General features: G+C 46.1%; 1 protein-coding gene across 1 annotated transcript in view; it reads right to left on the bottom strand.

The window, feature by feature from the left end:
- GCN1 (GCN1 activator of EIF2AK4) overlaps positions 1 to 15,890 on the bottom strand; it is a 250,315-nt gene that overhangs the window by 83,735 nt on the left and 150,690 nt on the right. The window contains exons 30-31 of the mRNA XM_082258862.1: positions 12,601 to 12,790; positions 1,513 to 1,583 (exon numbers count right to left, since the gene is read on the bottom strand). Of these exons, the coding sequence (XP_082114988.1) occupies positions 1,513 to 1,583; positions 12,601 to 12,790 (261 nt within the window). The remainder of the gene's footprint in view (positions 1 to 1,512; positions 1,584 to 12,600; positions 12,791 to 15,890) is intronic.

The following is a 15,890-nucleotide window of genomic DNA, read 5'->3' as shown; positions in this document are numbered from 1 at the left end:
TTGGATACAAAAAGATTTCCCAAGCTTTAAACATCCCAAGGAGCACTGTGCAAGCGATAATATTGAAATGGAAGGAGTATCAGACCACTGCACGAAGACCTGGCCATCCCTCTAAACTTTCAGCTCATACAAGGAGAAGACATCAGATATTCAGCCAAGAAGTCCATGATCACTCTGGATGAACTGCAGAGATCTACAGCTGAGGTGGGAGACTCTGTCCATAGGACAACAATCAGTTGTATACTGCACAAATCTGGCCTTTATGAAAGAGTGGCAAGAAGAAAGCCATTTCTTAAAGATATTCATAAAAAGTGTTGTTTAAAGCTTGCTACAAGCCACCTGGGAGACACACCAAACATGTGGAAGAAGGTGCTCTGGTCAGATGAAACCAAAATCGAACTTTTTGGCAACAATGCAAAACGTTATGTTTGGCGTAAAAGCAACACAGCTCAGGGACAGGGAAGATGGTTAAAATTGATGGGAAGATGGTCCATTTTGGAAGAAAACCTGATGGAGTCTGCAAAAGACCTGAGACTGGGACGGAGATTTGTCTTCCAACAAGACAATGATCCAAAACATAAAGCAAAATCTACAATGGAATGGTTCACAAATTAACATATCCAGGTGTTAGAATGGCCAAGTCAAAGTCCAGACCTGAATCCAATCGAGAATCTGTGGAAAGAACTGAAAACTGCTGTTCACAAACGCTCTCCATCCAACCTCACTGAGCTCGTGCTGTTTTGGAAGGAGGAATGGGCAAAAATTTCAGTCTCTCGATGTGCAAAACTGATAGAGACATACCTCAAGCAACTTACAGCTGTAATCACAGCAAAAGGTGGCGCTACAAAGTATTAACTTAAGAGGGCTGAATAATTTTGCACGTCCAATTTTTCAGTTTTTTATTTGTTAAAAAAGTTTGAAATATCCAATAAATTTCGTTCCACTTCATGATTGTGTCCCACTTCATGTTGATTCTTCACAAAAAATTACAGGTTTTATATCTTTATGTTTGAAGCCTGAAATGTGGCAAAAGGTTGCAAAGTTCAAGGGGGCCGAATACTTTCGCAAGGCACTGTATATTTAATAGTTACTTAGAATACATTTTGCATGCAACTTTCCAAAATGATCCAGCATTAGGGAGATTTTCCTAACAAGCTTGGGCAATAACCAATAAACTGAAAGCACTGTGCTCTCAGAGAACTGCTTTTTATACAATTAGCAAAACATCTTCTGTATGGAGTTAGTGATCTAAAAGGCTAACTTGCTGTGGTATAGTAATTAGTGTGAGGGTGCTGATAAACAGATGTCACTTTAATGTTAAATAACGGGCAGGTATGTGAGGACACGACTCCAATCTTGAATATGCTAAACCAAACTATTGTAATTTGGTTTGTCTAGGATCCATACTACTACAACACGTCTTCAGACCTGCTCACTTATGGCACACATTATCTTTATTGTGGAATTCATAAATGCTTCAGTATCCTTGATCGTATATAACATTTTTAATACCTTGCTTCAAATTGGTCAGGAGGAGATTCTGATATTACTCGCCCCAAAGCATCAAGAACAGGTGGTGGTCTCTAAAGAAAAACAGAAAATACACACTTAAAAACAATACACTGGCGTGGTCCTAAGCATCAGAAGCTGGTAGAAATTTGCTTATCAGAGTGCCCCTAGATTAGAAGATCCTAGGGCACATAATATTATGCTTATGCTGAGGTGCGGACTATTTCATATCTCCGTTATGAAACCCTAATCTGTAATGAGTGCTTTTGAGTCTTAGCCTATTATTCATGCCCTGGGATCAGGGGGGGGGAGGAATTTTGACTTGCCTGTAAACTCCATATCTTGGAGTACACTACAGAGCACAGGTAATGTAATTCTACATCATGGGGTTGATTTACTAAAACTGGAGTGTGCAAAGATGCATGATAGCCAATCAGCTTCTAAATTTATCTTGTTCAATAAAGTTTTGACAAAAAAAGACTGGAAGCTTGTTGGTTTCCATGCAGAGCTGCACCAGTAAATCAACTCATGAGTTAAAAGGCTACAACCTTCAGGGCGTTTCCCCTATAACCCTACCCTGCTTTGTGAAAACACAGCAATGCAAAGTAACAAGGAGAGTTTAGGGAGGGTGGCCTGTGTTCGGTACTCCAAAATATAAGGATTTTTGTACTTACCATAAAATCCATTTCTAAGAGTTCATTGACAGACATAGCACTCCATATTCAGAACCATAGGGTTATATTGCCCCCTACAGGAGTTGGACACTAGGCAGAAATAAGACTTGGGCAGTCATAGCTGGTATACATCCCCTCTCTGCTATAGGTCTTCAGTTTAGTAACAAGCAGTGTCAGAAGTATTAAAACTCCATAGAAGGGTGGATGCGGTGTCCGTCAACGGTAAAAATCCTATTTTCTCTTTCGTTTATTGACAGATGCAGCGCTCCATATTCAGAACCATAGGGATGTCCCCAAGCAGTGCCAAACATGAGGGGTGGGACAACAAAAAATTCTAAGGCTAAACACAAGAGCCAACCAGGTAACAGGAGCTCAACAAAAACAACTGGAGCCCAACCTGAACGATACACTCCCAAAGAGGGAACAGACCCTCTAAACAGAAGCCTGCAAAACCTTGCAGCCAAAAGAAGCACCCGCAGATGCCAACACATCCACTTTGTAAAATTTATTGAAAGTATACACGAACGACCAAGTTGCCGCCTTGCAAACCTGCGCCACTGATGCCCGATGACGGAAGGCCCAAGAAGCACTAAGCACCTGAGTAGAGTGTGCCATTAAAGGCGCTTTTCTTGGCCCGTCCGTGATCATAAACAGTGAGTCTGACCTTCAAAAAGACTCCGTGGCTGCTGGATATACCCGAATCACTTGCACCACATCCAAGGCATGCAACGCAAATTCCTTAGGATGAGTGGGCCTGGGACACAAGAAAAGCAAAACAATGTCTTCTTTTTTAAATGGACGACAGAGACCACCTTCGGTAGGAACGACAGACGTGGACGAAAAACGACCTGATCTTTGTGGCCCACCAGGTATGGGGTATGACGAGATAACGCCGCCAGTTCCCAAACCTTGCGAGCAGAGGTGATGGTCACCAAAAAAAGGCCACCAGAATATTTTCAAAGGGAGGCTTTTGGAGAACTGAGAGCACAAAGTTCAAATCCCACGGCGGTAGAGGAGACCGCACTGGTGGAGTCAGGCATCGAATCCCTTTATTAAAAGTACACACCAATGAGAGCAAGGCTAGGAATCACTGAAGGAAGACTGCCAAGGCAGACACCTGGCCCTTGAAGGTACTCAAGGCCAACTTCTGCTCAACACCTCACTGAAGGAAGGTCAAAATCCGAGCCACCGAAAAGGAACGAGGGTGAACTCCAATCGACTCAACATGAAATGAACGCTTTCCATGTACAATAGTAATTCTTTCTAGAGGTAGACTTCCTAGCCTTCAGCAGAGTTGGGATCACCGATCCAGGCAAACCCCTATCCTTCAGCACTTGGCTTTAAACAGCCAGGCTTTCAAAGCCAGCGACTGTAAAGCAGGATTGAAGATCAGCCCTTGGGACAGCAGGTCCTCCCAGAGAGGCAGTCTCCAAGGGACATCAGCAACTAATCGCACAGGTCGGCGTACTAAGACCAGCGAGGCCAGTCCGGGGCTACTAGAATGACCGGAATCCCTTCGGCCTCCATCCTGCGCAGAAGCCGTGAAAGAAGCTTGAGAAGAGGGAAGGCGTAAATCTGACAATACCGGCCCCACTAGAGCATCTGTGGCATCCGCCAGAGGATCCTGTGACCTTGCCACCTTTCTGTTGAGCCGAGACGCCAACAGATTCCCCTGGGGGGTGCCCCACCACAGACAGATGAAACATGTCCAGATAAAGGGACCACTCCCCTTGGTCTAATGCCTGCCGACTGAGATCCTAAGCCTGCCATTTTTCAGCTCCTGGAATGTGAATGGCGGAGAGGGCCAGAACGAAGTGCTCTGCCCACCGGAGAATGCCGGCTACTTCCAGAGCCGCCAACACACTCTTATTGATCTAGGCACAGCCTGATCGCTCGAAGTTCCATGACATTAATCGGAAGTCTGGATCCCTCCAGCGTCCAACAGGAGCTCAGTCCCAGGACACCTCCCTACCAGGACAGACTGGCATCCGTAGTGACCACTGTCCAATACAAGGGGAGAAAAGATTTGCCCTGCCGAAAAGCTGGAGAGCGAAGCCACCAGACCAGAGAACCCCTGGTTTCTCAGGTCAGCCAAATCTGATTGTTCAGAGACATTGGACACTAGTCCCATTTTACCAGGATCTCCCGTTGGTGGGACCTCATATTGAACTATGCAAACAGAACCGCCTTGAAGGTAGACACCATCAGGCCCAGCACCTGCATGCAATGCCAGAGGGAGGGCCACCTGCTGGACAGCAATGCAACTTCTGGAGTTTATCCAGTCAGGAACACTCTGGCTAGAGCCGAATCCAGAGTCTGACCCAGGTAATCCAATTTCCCGGATGGAATTAGAGCAGACTTCTGGTAGTTTAGAAGCCAATCAAACTATTACCAATTAGGGTCTGTATAATGATCTCCACGTTGTCCATCAAGGGAGCAGAGGACTCCGCTTGCAAGTGGAGGTCATCCAGGTAGCCCAGTACCGCAATCCCTGCTGACGTAAAAATGCCAGAACCGGTGCCAACACTTTTGTGAAGACCCAAGTGACTGAGGCGAGACCAAACGGTATCCATGAACTGATAGTGTTCCTCTCCAACAGCAAAGTGGAGAAAGTGCTGGTGTCAGGCACATATTGGAATGCGCAAGTAAGCATCTTTGATGTCAATAGAAGCTAGAAAATGTAAGGGAAGATGTAGGGAAGCTGCTACCGTGTGAATGGACTTAAGGTCCAGGATCGGACAGACCTTGCCCTCCTTCTTTGGGACAGTTAACGGGTTTGAATTAAAACCTTGAACACATTCTGATACCGGAACAAGGACAATCACTCCCTGAAGCAACAGGTCCTGCACCTCCTTGAAGAGAGCTTGTAGTCGGTCTGGAGACAGACGTACATTGGAAGGAAAGAACCATTCTGCAGGGCAGGAACAAAACTATCTTGTAACTGGACATAAACATTCATTCATGGACCCATTTGTCGTGTACCAAGCAAGTCCACGGGCCCAGAAAACAACAAAAGAAGACGCCCACGCCATGCATGGGTGAGGGCGCACCTCCATGCTAAAGGGGCCTTGTCAGCGGGTCTAGAGAAACTCATTCTCGGCTTACCAGGGCCTCCCGAGAAGGACTTGAAAAATGTCTTGTGTGCTCCCCCCCCCCCCCCCCCCCCAAGAGACTCTTAATGATATTCCAGGGTAGCCCTAAAACAGGTGATTGGAAGGGTAAATCAGTCTGAGCTTTTTTTTAGAAGTCTAGTCCGCAGACAAACACTTAAGCACCACTGCTGAACAGATGGCTTAGAAATCGAGGGAGCCACGTGCAAAGAGGCATCACAGACAAATTGCAGCCCCTGGACTGATTTGTCCACCAACTCAGCAAAGGCAGGAGGAATCTGCTCACCCAGTTAATGTTTGCGACATCAGGGCAATGGCCAGGATGGGCCTCAGTGCTAAAACAGCAATAGTGCGAACCATAGACTCCGCCTTTCCGTCAGCTGGATCCTGAAAGGCCAGGAATTCCTCAACCTACAGACAGGGGGGTCCACCACTGGTGGGACAGTCCACTTCTTGAGGAGTGATTATTCAACTGAGTACCTCACTGCAAAGCGTTTAGGAACCACAAAGGGTGTTTTGGACGCTCCCAGTCTTTATAGACAAACCTGTCAAAATAGCAGGGATAAGGGAACACCATTGCCATGGGAGATGGCTTGTGGGTACCAAAGGGAATGACCATCTCCACAGCAGCTTCAGCTGCATCCTCCATCTTTAAAGTTTTCGGTATAGGGATCTAATCCGTGCGTCAACCAGCGCCTTCTCGTGCGCAGCTACAGGAGTGAAGGAGAATCATCCTCACTATCTGATAGATCAGGGAGCATGGCTAAAGGCCCCGCAGGGTGGTCCATGTCCGCAGCGGCTAAGCCAGATTCGAGATCTGACAAGATGAGGCAGTGGAGGGGGACACAACGACGTTCTGCTAGCCCGCCGCCCAAAGGCCACCTCCACCCAGGAAACAAAGGACTCCAGGACCACCGTCAGTGCATCAAATGGAGGGCTGAGACCCCGAGGGACCTGCTGCCTCCGAGAGGGGTCAGGTGGGGAAACATGCTCCTGAGACTCCATAAGGTAAAGGGGGAGGCCCACCAGCAAAAAGCATCTACCACTGCTAGGTGACTCACCCACTGAGGGCACTGTACCTGTGTAACCACAGGGGCACCCGAAAGCAGAGCACCCTACAACCTGCAGCAGAGAGAGGGGGGGAACCCACCAGAACTCACCACCCCACCAGAGTAGCGCCGGTCTGCACCAGAGATAGCCAGTATCCATGTGCGGCGTCCAGGGGAAAAGGAAACCCAGGAGTCAGGACCAAGGGAAAAGGAGATGCTTCCACAGCCATAATCGCTGCCTAAAGGCTCCACTGTCATGGCCGCAGCCCCTAATGCACGCTGGACAAACCAAAAATAGCCACTGGACTACACAAACATGGCCGCCGGGCATAGAGAATCGCACAGGCCCCAATATAAATAGCAGTACACCAGCCCCGAATACTTGCTAGCCCAACGCTCTACCCTGGAGGGGGGGGATGGCTCACCAAAACAAAGGGGGGTCTGAAGGGAAGGAGGGGAACCTGCAGGTTGGACTGTCCCAGGGGGTGCCTGCGTCTGCCCCAAACCACATCCAGGGGGAGAGAGGGGAAAGGTACACACCATATCAGGAACCAGGCGGGCACAACCCCAGACAGAACCTACTCACCACCAAAATGGGGGGGGGGGCTGCCGGTCAGGAGGAACGCTGCGAGTTGGGCCTACATCCGGTCGTATGCAACCTCGCAAGGTGTTTAATTTGCAGGCCAGCCCCCCTTTCAGTGGGGCCATGTTGTGGCTAACCCAGTGCAGAGCTCTGGTCTGTGCACGCTCGCTGGCCAGATCGGGGGGGGGGGGGGGGGGGGAGACCACTGGATCTAGCTATCAAGGGAAAAAAAACAGGCAAAAAAATGCTAATTAAAAAGGAAAAAATTGCCAGACCCAGCAGGGAACTAGGTCCTTACTCCTGACTGGGCCGAAAAAAAAACTGATGGCCTATAGCAGAGAGGGGGATGTATACCAGCTAGGACTGCCCATAGGCGTAGCCAAGTCTTTTTTTCTGCCTAATGTCATACGCCTGTAGGGGACGATATAACCCTATAGTTCTGTATATGGATCGCTGTGTCCCTCAATGAACGAAGTGAAAAAGAATTTAAAAGTTAAGTCAGAATTTCTCTCATCCTAATTGTACAAAATGGATTCGTTTTGTGGAGCAAGTGACACGGAATTCACAGTGAAGGGAAAGTATAATGTAGCCTGAACTGAGACCAGGGGGTAATTAGAGCATCCAAGGATAAAGTTAGAGGATCCCTGATTCTGGCCACAGAGGGAGTTTGTTATTGTATCTGGTGGCTAGTATGTCCACATCCAGGGTCCCCCATTAATGGCATATCAGAATAAACACATCTGGATAAGAAGATGATTCCCCCTTGGACCAAGCAGTGGTGGCTGAGATAATCCACCTGCCAGTGGACTGCAAAAACCACAGAGAAATGAGTTTCTATGAAAGAATTGTGCGTTTCTTCGAGACAGCCAGGTTCCTTGTGTCCCCTTGATGGTTGAAATATGCCACTGTGGAGGCACTGTCTGATGGCACTGAATTGTTCCTTTAGAAAGGGAGTCCAGTCCTAGAAGGAAAACCTGACTGCTCTGAGCTCCAAGATGTTGATGGGAAGTTTGGTTTCTTCTCTTGACCATGTTTCCCTGAACTGTCAAGGGATGAAAAACTCCCTTGCCAGCCTGACAGACTTCCGTCTGTTGTAAGAACTTTAACAATTATGAGGAAGGAAAGATTTTACCACTGTTAGAGCTGGGGTAGTAATTCACCAGGACAAGCGAGTTCTTGTTTGGCTGGATAGGAGCATGGGTAAGTCCAGGGAAAGAGCATGATTTATGCTTACAATGTTTATTTGGAGAGTCCTTAAGTGGAATTGGGCAAAATGTGCTGCCTCAAAGAAAGCAACTATTAGACCTGGGTCTGCCAGGTTCAAGAACGTTTTTAGAAGCATCTCAAATTTTCTATCCGCAGAATCTTTAAAAAAGATACATGCTTAATAGGTACAGTGAGAGGTTTGTTTTACGACAGATGGCAGGATAAACTACAGAAATAACCAGCTTTTTAGATCAAAAAGGCAGAATCGCCGCGATTCTGTCCACGATTCCAGATTGCAACAAATTGTGGGACGTCCTATGTGATTCCTGTTACTTCCAATGGCACCCCAAATGGAGTGCAATTTTGCCACGATTGTTGCCCGCGAATCTCGCAAACAGAATCATGGGACGTCTATCGCCCAAAGGAAGTTCTTGTATTTCTTTTGGGCAGCAGGCATCCTGCGATTCTACCGCAATTGGTCGGGAGACAATCATGCCAAAATCACTCTGCATTTGGACCAATTGGAAGTGACAGGAATAGCACGTGCGTCCCGCGATTCGCCGTTTTTATGCCTTTCAATCCGGGATGCTGATATGTGAATGGAACCTTTGTGCAAAAAGGCGCACAGTGAAACCGAGGCGAGTCAATCTACACAATGCCAAATTTTTGGGTACAAAGCCAATGAGTTTATCAATGTTGGCAAGCTTGTTGTGTAAAGCTCTCTCTTCAATATAGAGGCAATGTGGTAAGACAGAAACCATCTGCATCTTCCTCCAACACTGCCTAAATGACCTCTTCATTCTTTTCGGATTCAAAAATCTGTATGATCAGGATACAACTCTGGTTGAGAAACAGAAGAGGTGGGTCATTTCGGAAAACTGAACAAAAGATGGCTGTATTTACGCCGTAATCTGCCCAAGGAATTATGACAAAGATGTAAAATAAATCCGCTTTTTTAAAGTAGGCCGCTTGTTGTGGGCCTGAAAAAGAGCTAGAATCAGATGCTGAAACCAGTGTTTAATCTGCATCCTGCTCCGATGCATCATCATTCTAAGGTTGAGTGTTAGGAAAGCTTTTGGCAGTATAAAGTTTTGCCAGCTGTTTGGAATTTACTCCCTTTCACCTGGTCTCCGCCATAGCTACAAATTAGGGTATTTCCCTGTGGGGTACTCATGGAGTAGAGTGAGGGAGATAGGGTAAGTGTGTCCAGAAGCAGCACATGATAACCTAGGTATAGAGCATACTGAAACAAATCTTCATGGTCAATAGGAAGTGAGGAAGCATCTTTACAAAAGCTCCAGGCAGAAGTTGCATTAAAATGTGCGAATAGTTGTATGATGTAATATCTGGTCATCCAACTGAGCTCAATTTAAGGTGGTTGAATTTTGGAGCCAAGTTTGAAAAGTTTGCACCGTAAAGTGAATACATTCCAAATATTGCCCCAATTTTACAGTAATGCGTCTCTCACCTGTTCACAAGGCTGGACTGAATTTTACCTCAAAGGGGATCCTCAGGGACATGGTTCCAGAGAAGTGAGCCATGGCCCTGAGCCCTGTATAGAACCTGCAACTACTCAAGGAGAGCTCCCCACCTAAGACCCAGCGCTTGAAGCAACATTACAGGCTGTTTCGGGTACAGATGCCAAGGTTTTACCGAGATTGCACTGATAGATCAGAGTATGGCTCCCAAAACTTTACAGAGATTGCACTGATCTGGATACACTGCTTCTGTGTAGGCATTAGGGCTGAAACAACTAATCGATAAAATCGATAATTACAATTGTTGATCCTCTGATTAGTTGCGCTGCATTCTGGACTTTCCCTGCCTTTCTCCTCTGAGTGTGAAGCCGTCAGCTGCATTCACTGTCTCAGACTCTCACAGCTCGGCACTTCCGTGACCTCCCCCTCCCTCCTCCTTTCCTCTCTGCCTTCTTGTGACGTCAGTGAGGGAGTCAACACAACACTTCTGGGTCCTGAAACTCCCCCCTCCCCTCCCCTTGTGATCGGCAGTGTTCTCTTGCAGAATGCAAAGAGGAAAGATAAGGTAAGAAGTTTTTTGCCTGCCCCTCCTCCTCCCTGAATCCCGAGCTCTGCTCTCCTGACCTCACCATGCTCTGTGTGCACTGTAACCTTCAGTGGCTGCAGAGTTTGAATGTTGTAGTGCTTCTGCTTTAAACGAGTGAGTGGAGAGGGGGGTGTAAAGTTAAATAAAGTTCAGAATTCCAGCTGATGCACATCTCCACCAGGCCATTTCTATAAGCCACCCCTGAGGTCCCATTCACACTAAGCAGAGCAGGAATGTATGTTACTGATCACACACACACATATATATATATATATATATCTATCATTTTTTTTTTTAAGCTTGTTTTTTTACACATAGGGCAGCCCATTTACTTGAATGGGCTGCCCTACCTTTTGACAAACACACCATAGAAGGTCTAGAACATTTTCAGGTATGCGGCTTTGCAAGTTTGCCACATGACAAAACGTGGGTCTGCTAACTTTTTTTTAGAGTGCCATTGAAAATGAATGGCACCACAATCACTATGCGATTTTGCAGTACATTTTTAAAATGCGTGAGAAAACATGCATTTCCCATGCACTTTGTCACATGTTCAGGAAATGCAGAGTGTTAATGCAGCCTAAGGACTCTTTTACATGGGCAGCTGAGCCATGGATTTACCGCCACCCCTGGCTGTGCATCCGAATCCTAACAATGCAGTCACATAGGGCTGTACACATGCTGTGGCTGAAATGTTTTACTACACAGCTGCAGCATTTTTAACGCATGCTGCAGAGTTGGACATGTAGCACCACCTATCACGCTGGGTTCACACTGTTGTGTGGAGCGGCTCACAACAGGGGATCTAGTGCGTCCCTGTTCTTCATTTCAGGAATGAATCCGGCCCAAATTCTTGGCTCAATTCAGACCTGAAACAGACCAGAAAACGCACAGGACTTTCCTGCAAACCGCTCTGCAGCCGCCCCAGAGCTTTGTGAACTGGCTCCATTAAGAGCCAGTCACACTCTCCTGACATACGAATTGGATACAGAAAAACCCACGTCCAATTCGCATCAGTGTGAACCCAGCCTTACCCCCCGCCCCCTTTTCAGTTAAAAGGGGCTGATCTGCAACTGCAAGCCAAACACTTGACTCTTAGTTGCAGCATGGTCTCGCAATGTAAGATTACCATTCAGCAATTTTAAAAAAGTATAACAAAATACAGGTGCCAGGAAATAGAGTTAGCAAGGGTATGATTTCTGACATGGCTGCAACATGATGGGGCACTGTAAACAGTGCCCCATCACTGGTGTTGCCGGGGGGCAATAAATGAACGAAAAAGGCATATTGAGTTTTTTTATGATTTTATCCGATCAATCGAAAAAATAATCGGCAAATAATCGATGAAAATAATCGTTAGTTGAGCCCTAGTAGGCATTCAAAATCAGTAAGGGTTGACTCATGACAGAGATAAGCTTCCTAAAGCTGTCTATTTGCTATCTGACCTTTCCTTTCTCACTGATTGTATGTCAAATTTAGGGTGCAACATGTAACATGCTCCAGCACACAGCTGCATCATTCATTCACAGCGGTCTGTGAATGAATGGACTACAAGCCCTGTCTTCCACTGTGGAAGGTGGCTTGTAGTTCTCAATGAACTGCAAGGGCACTGGTGTGCGCTCTTGTAGTTAATGGATTTTCATCAACTGTCTGCCGGTACGGGAGGTATGGACAGACAGCTATGCTGAGATTCTGCAGGAGCCTGACATTGCACTTCTGATCTACTTATGAGTGCAATGCTTTCTGGGTCTTTGTGGAGAAAAAATAACAAATGCACTTTTTTTTTCTGCAGAAACATGGGCATTTATTATTTCTTTTCAAAAGGTGAACTTCGCCTTTAAAACATTTAGAGTAGCAATGTATTATTAAAGTGGTTCAAAGGCTAAAGGTTTTTTTTTTAAACCTAATGCATTTTCTGAGCCTGATCTTGATCCAGTGATGTGCATGAGAGCAGCGTCTCTCTCCTTCCTCATTGGCTCCAGCTGCTGTCAATCACAGACAGTGAGGAGGGAGCATGGGGCGGGGCCAAGCCTCAGGAGCAAGCCCGCATGAGTGCTCCCATAGCAACCGGTTTGCTATGGTGGGCACTCGGCGGGGAGGGAGGCTGGGGGAGAGGAGCCAGGTGAGCCGATGGGGGGACTGAAGAGGAGGGTTGCAGCTGTCCTGTGCAAAACCATTGCACAGAGCAGGCAAGTATAACTTGTTTGTTTTTAAAAACAAAAGGGTTGACAATCACTTTAAGACACTTTTATGCTGGTCAGTCACATAAGCTTATACCTTATTTGCTTTGTTTTACTTAGATACAGAATATACTTTGCATGAACTCAGGGGTACAATTTATTTTCCCTGTAATTGATCCTTTATTTTACAAAACTATTGCAATGAAGAATAATTTCACAACTTACGTAGAGCTTCTCGTGGTACAGCTCCACCAGTTTTTTCAGGACCTCTGTGGCTTGATTTCGATATTCTGCCACAGCATGAGAGAGTGCCTCAGCCCCGGCCTGCCTCACTGCTTCTTCATGATGAATAACATCTTTAATGAGCAAAGAACATAGGCCCGGTTGCAATTCCAAGTCAAGTGATTCCCAAAACCTGTGATGACAAAGGGAATGAAAAAGCATTAACACTAATATTAGGGTCATCTTGGAGTAATTTTAAAACATCACCAGAAACATCGACAAAGTGTTCTGCAAACCTTTTTTTTTGCCTCAAATATGGTGATCTTACCAATGCTATTTAGCTACTTTTTTGGCTCTACAAAGGTATTACTGGTGGGTAAGGTCTATAGACAAGTTAAAGAGAAGTTACATTTAAAAAAAAAATAAAAATCAGCAGCTACAACATGTCCCAGGAGGTTGAAGGGGGTGGGGGGTTGTCAGAGAATGGTACCCACTCCCCCAAAAGAAAAAAAAATAAACAAAAAACATTTAAATATGTTGGGGGGAGGGGTGGTGCACACTTAATCAATATTTTCAATTTTAACTGAAGGTTCGCTTTAATAACTAGTGATGTTACTTTACACTGTTGTACACTGGAGATTATTTATTGCAGAAGAGACAAATATTGTCTCTTTCACAATAATATACACTTACGTGCCTGCTCACAGCATCCCCTGGCACATAACAAGGGAAAACAAAAGAACAGGTGGTGGCCTTACAAAACTAGGCAACAGAGGCATGATGGCTAGCAATGATGGATCATGAAGCAGGACATCTCTTGCAAGGTCCAGAGGGTAGGACAAGCAGGAAGTCCCATCTCCCTGACAGAAGCTGTAGAGTTGAAGTAGACTCAGATAACATCCAGATAGCTCAGCGTTCCGAGTCATGACGTCATTGGGTTGACTCCATATATCGCGTTGCATCCTTACAGGACTTAAAAGGGTCCCTCAGGGTGCATAAAAATCAACGATTAATAAAAAAAAAAAAAACCTGACGACTTTAAATTAACCACTTCCTGCCCGTCAAATAGCAAAATGACGGCCGCAAAGTGGTTGCTCTACCCTGGCTGGGCATCATGACGCTCTGCCCCCCCCCCCCCCCGTGATGGGTGGTGCGGTGTGTCACTCTGACACACCGCATCTCCGATCCCAGTATAGAGCCTATGACGTAGGCTTTTTACTATGTGACCAGCTGTGTCCAATCACAGCTGGTCACAGTAAATAAGAAGTGCCGTTGATTGGCTTTCCTCAGTTCCCCCCTTACAGGCGCGAGTAGAGGAGAGCCGATCGGTGGCTCTCCTGACGTGGGGGGGGGGGGGGGTTGTGGGGGTCTGTGCTGGTAATCAGAGCATTGATTACCCGTGCAGACCCTTGGGGGATGCCACTAGAGCCACCAGGGATTGCCCACCCATGGCCACCAGGGATGCCCAACCATTGTTTATTGATAAAATTCTGGGAGGGGCTGGGCATGAGCCACATTGGAACCAATGACATAATATATGGAAGGTTGAGGCTCCTTGAGAACCAATTTAATGAACTAAACTGCAAGTTAAAGGGAAGGACCTCCAAGGTGATATTCTCTGAAATATTGCCTGTGCCATGCGCAACACAGGAAAGACAGGGGGAGATTAGAGAGCTGAATGCATGGCTAAAGACCTGGTGTAAGAAGGAGGGATTTGGGTTTTCAGAACACTGGGCTCACTTTTCATTGTGGTGCAACCTGTATGCTAAAGATGGTTCGCACCTAAATGGAAGGGGGTCTTTTGTGCTGGGGGAGAGGTTTATGGGAAGGCTGGAGGAGTTTCTAAACTAGGATTTGGGGGGGGGGGATTAGATTATAATGGGGCAGACAGATCAGACAGGGGTCAGCCCCTATTGGTGGGTGGAATGAGGAAGGATGGGGGGGGGGAGTTATGGCAGAGGATAAGAAGGTTCCCCCGTTACAAACAACCATTGGAAATGGTACTATTTGTACCAAAATTAAAAATATGCAAAATACAGTCAGGTCCATAAATATTGGGACATCGACACAATTCTAATCTTTTTTGGCGCTATACACCACCACAATGGATTTGAAATGAAACAAACAAGATGTGCTTTAACTGCAGACTTTCAGCTTTAATTTGAGGGTATTTACATACAAATCAGGTTAACCACTTGCCGACTGCTCACAGTATATTTAGTGCGGCAGTCAGCCCCTCACAGGCAGAGCGACGTAGGTCTACGTCGCTAGCCTGTGAGGGTCTCAGTAGCAAGCACGCGCTCCCGGACCCCCCCCCCCCGCGCGCGTGACCGGCGGACCCGATCGTCCGCTGGTCACTCGCGATCGTCGGTGGAGAGGGAGAAAGGCTTGTTTACATTAGCCGCCTGTCATTCTCCCCTGTGTAGGAATAGCGATTATAAGGTTCTACTATGTAGAACAGTTGATCACTGTTCCTACACCTCAAGCCACAGCCAATCACAGTTAGAATCACGCCCCTAGGGACACACATAACCCCTCCCTCTAAAAAAAAGTTAAACCCTTCACTGCCAGTGTAATTTTACAGTAACAGTGCATATTTATAGCACCGATTACTGTAGAAATGTCACTGGTAACCCAAAAAGTGTCAAAAATGTCAGTCAAGGGTCCGATCTGTGCGCCGCAATGTCGCAGTACCGCAAAAAAAAAATTCACAGATCGCCACCATTACGCGTTAAAAAAAAAAAACCAACAAAAATGACAAAAATCTTTCCCTTTGTTAGTAAACGCGATAACTTTTGCGCAAACCAATCAAAATACGCTTTTTGCGATTTTTTTCACCAAGCATATGTAGCATAAAACAAATTTGCTGAAAATGTTAAAACATTTTGATTTTTACATTTTTTTGGGGAATTTCATATAAAAAAATGTGAAAAATATTATTTTTGCAAAATTGACGCTCTTTTTTTGTTTATAGCGCATGATCCAAAAAATCGCACAGGTGATCAAATACCACCAAAAGAAAGCTCTGTTTGTGGGAAAATAAGGACGCCAAATTAGTTTAGGTACAGCGTCGCACGACCGCGCAATTGTCCGTTAAAGTCATGCAATGCCGAATCGCAAAATAGGCCCTGGTCAGGAAGGGGGTAAAACCTTCCGGGGCTTAAGTGGTTAAAGGTGTAGGAATTACAACAGTTTGTATATGTGCCTCCCACTTTTTAAGGGACCAAAAGTAATGGGAAAATTGGCTGCTCAACTGTTCCATGGCCAGGTGTGTGTTATTCCCTCATTATCCC

The sequence above is a fragment of the Pelophylax lessonae genome (genome assembly GCF_965119305.1).
Source record: "Pelophylax lessonae genome assembly, chromosome: 1".
In the NCBI taxonomy this organism is placed as follows: Eukaryota; Metazoa; Chordata; class Amphibia; order Anura; family Ranidae; genus Pelophylax; species Pelophylax lessonae.
This window is presented reverse-complemented; position numbering and strand designations above follow the sequence as displayed.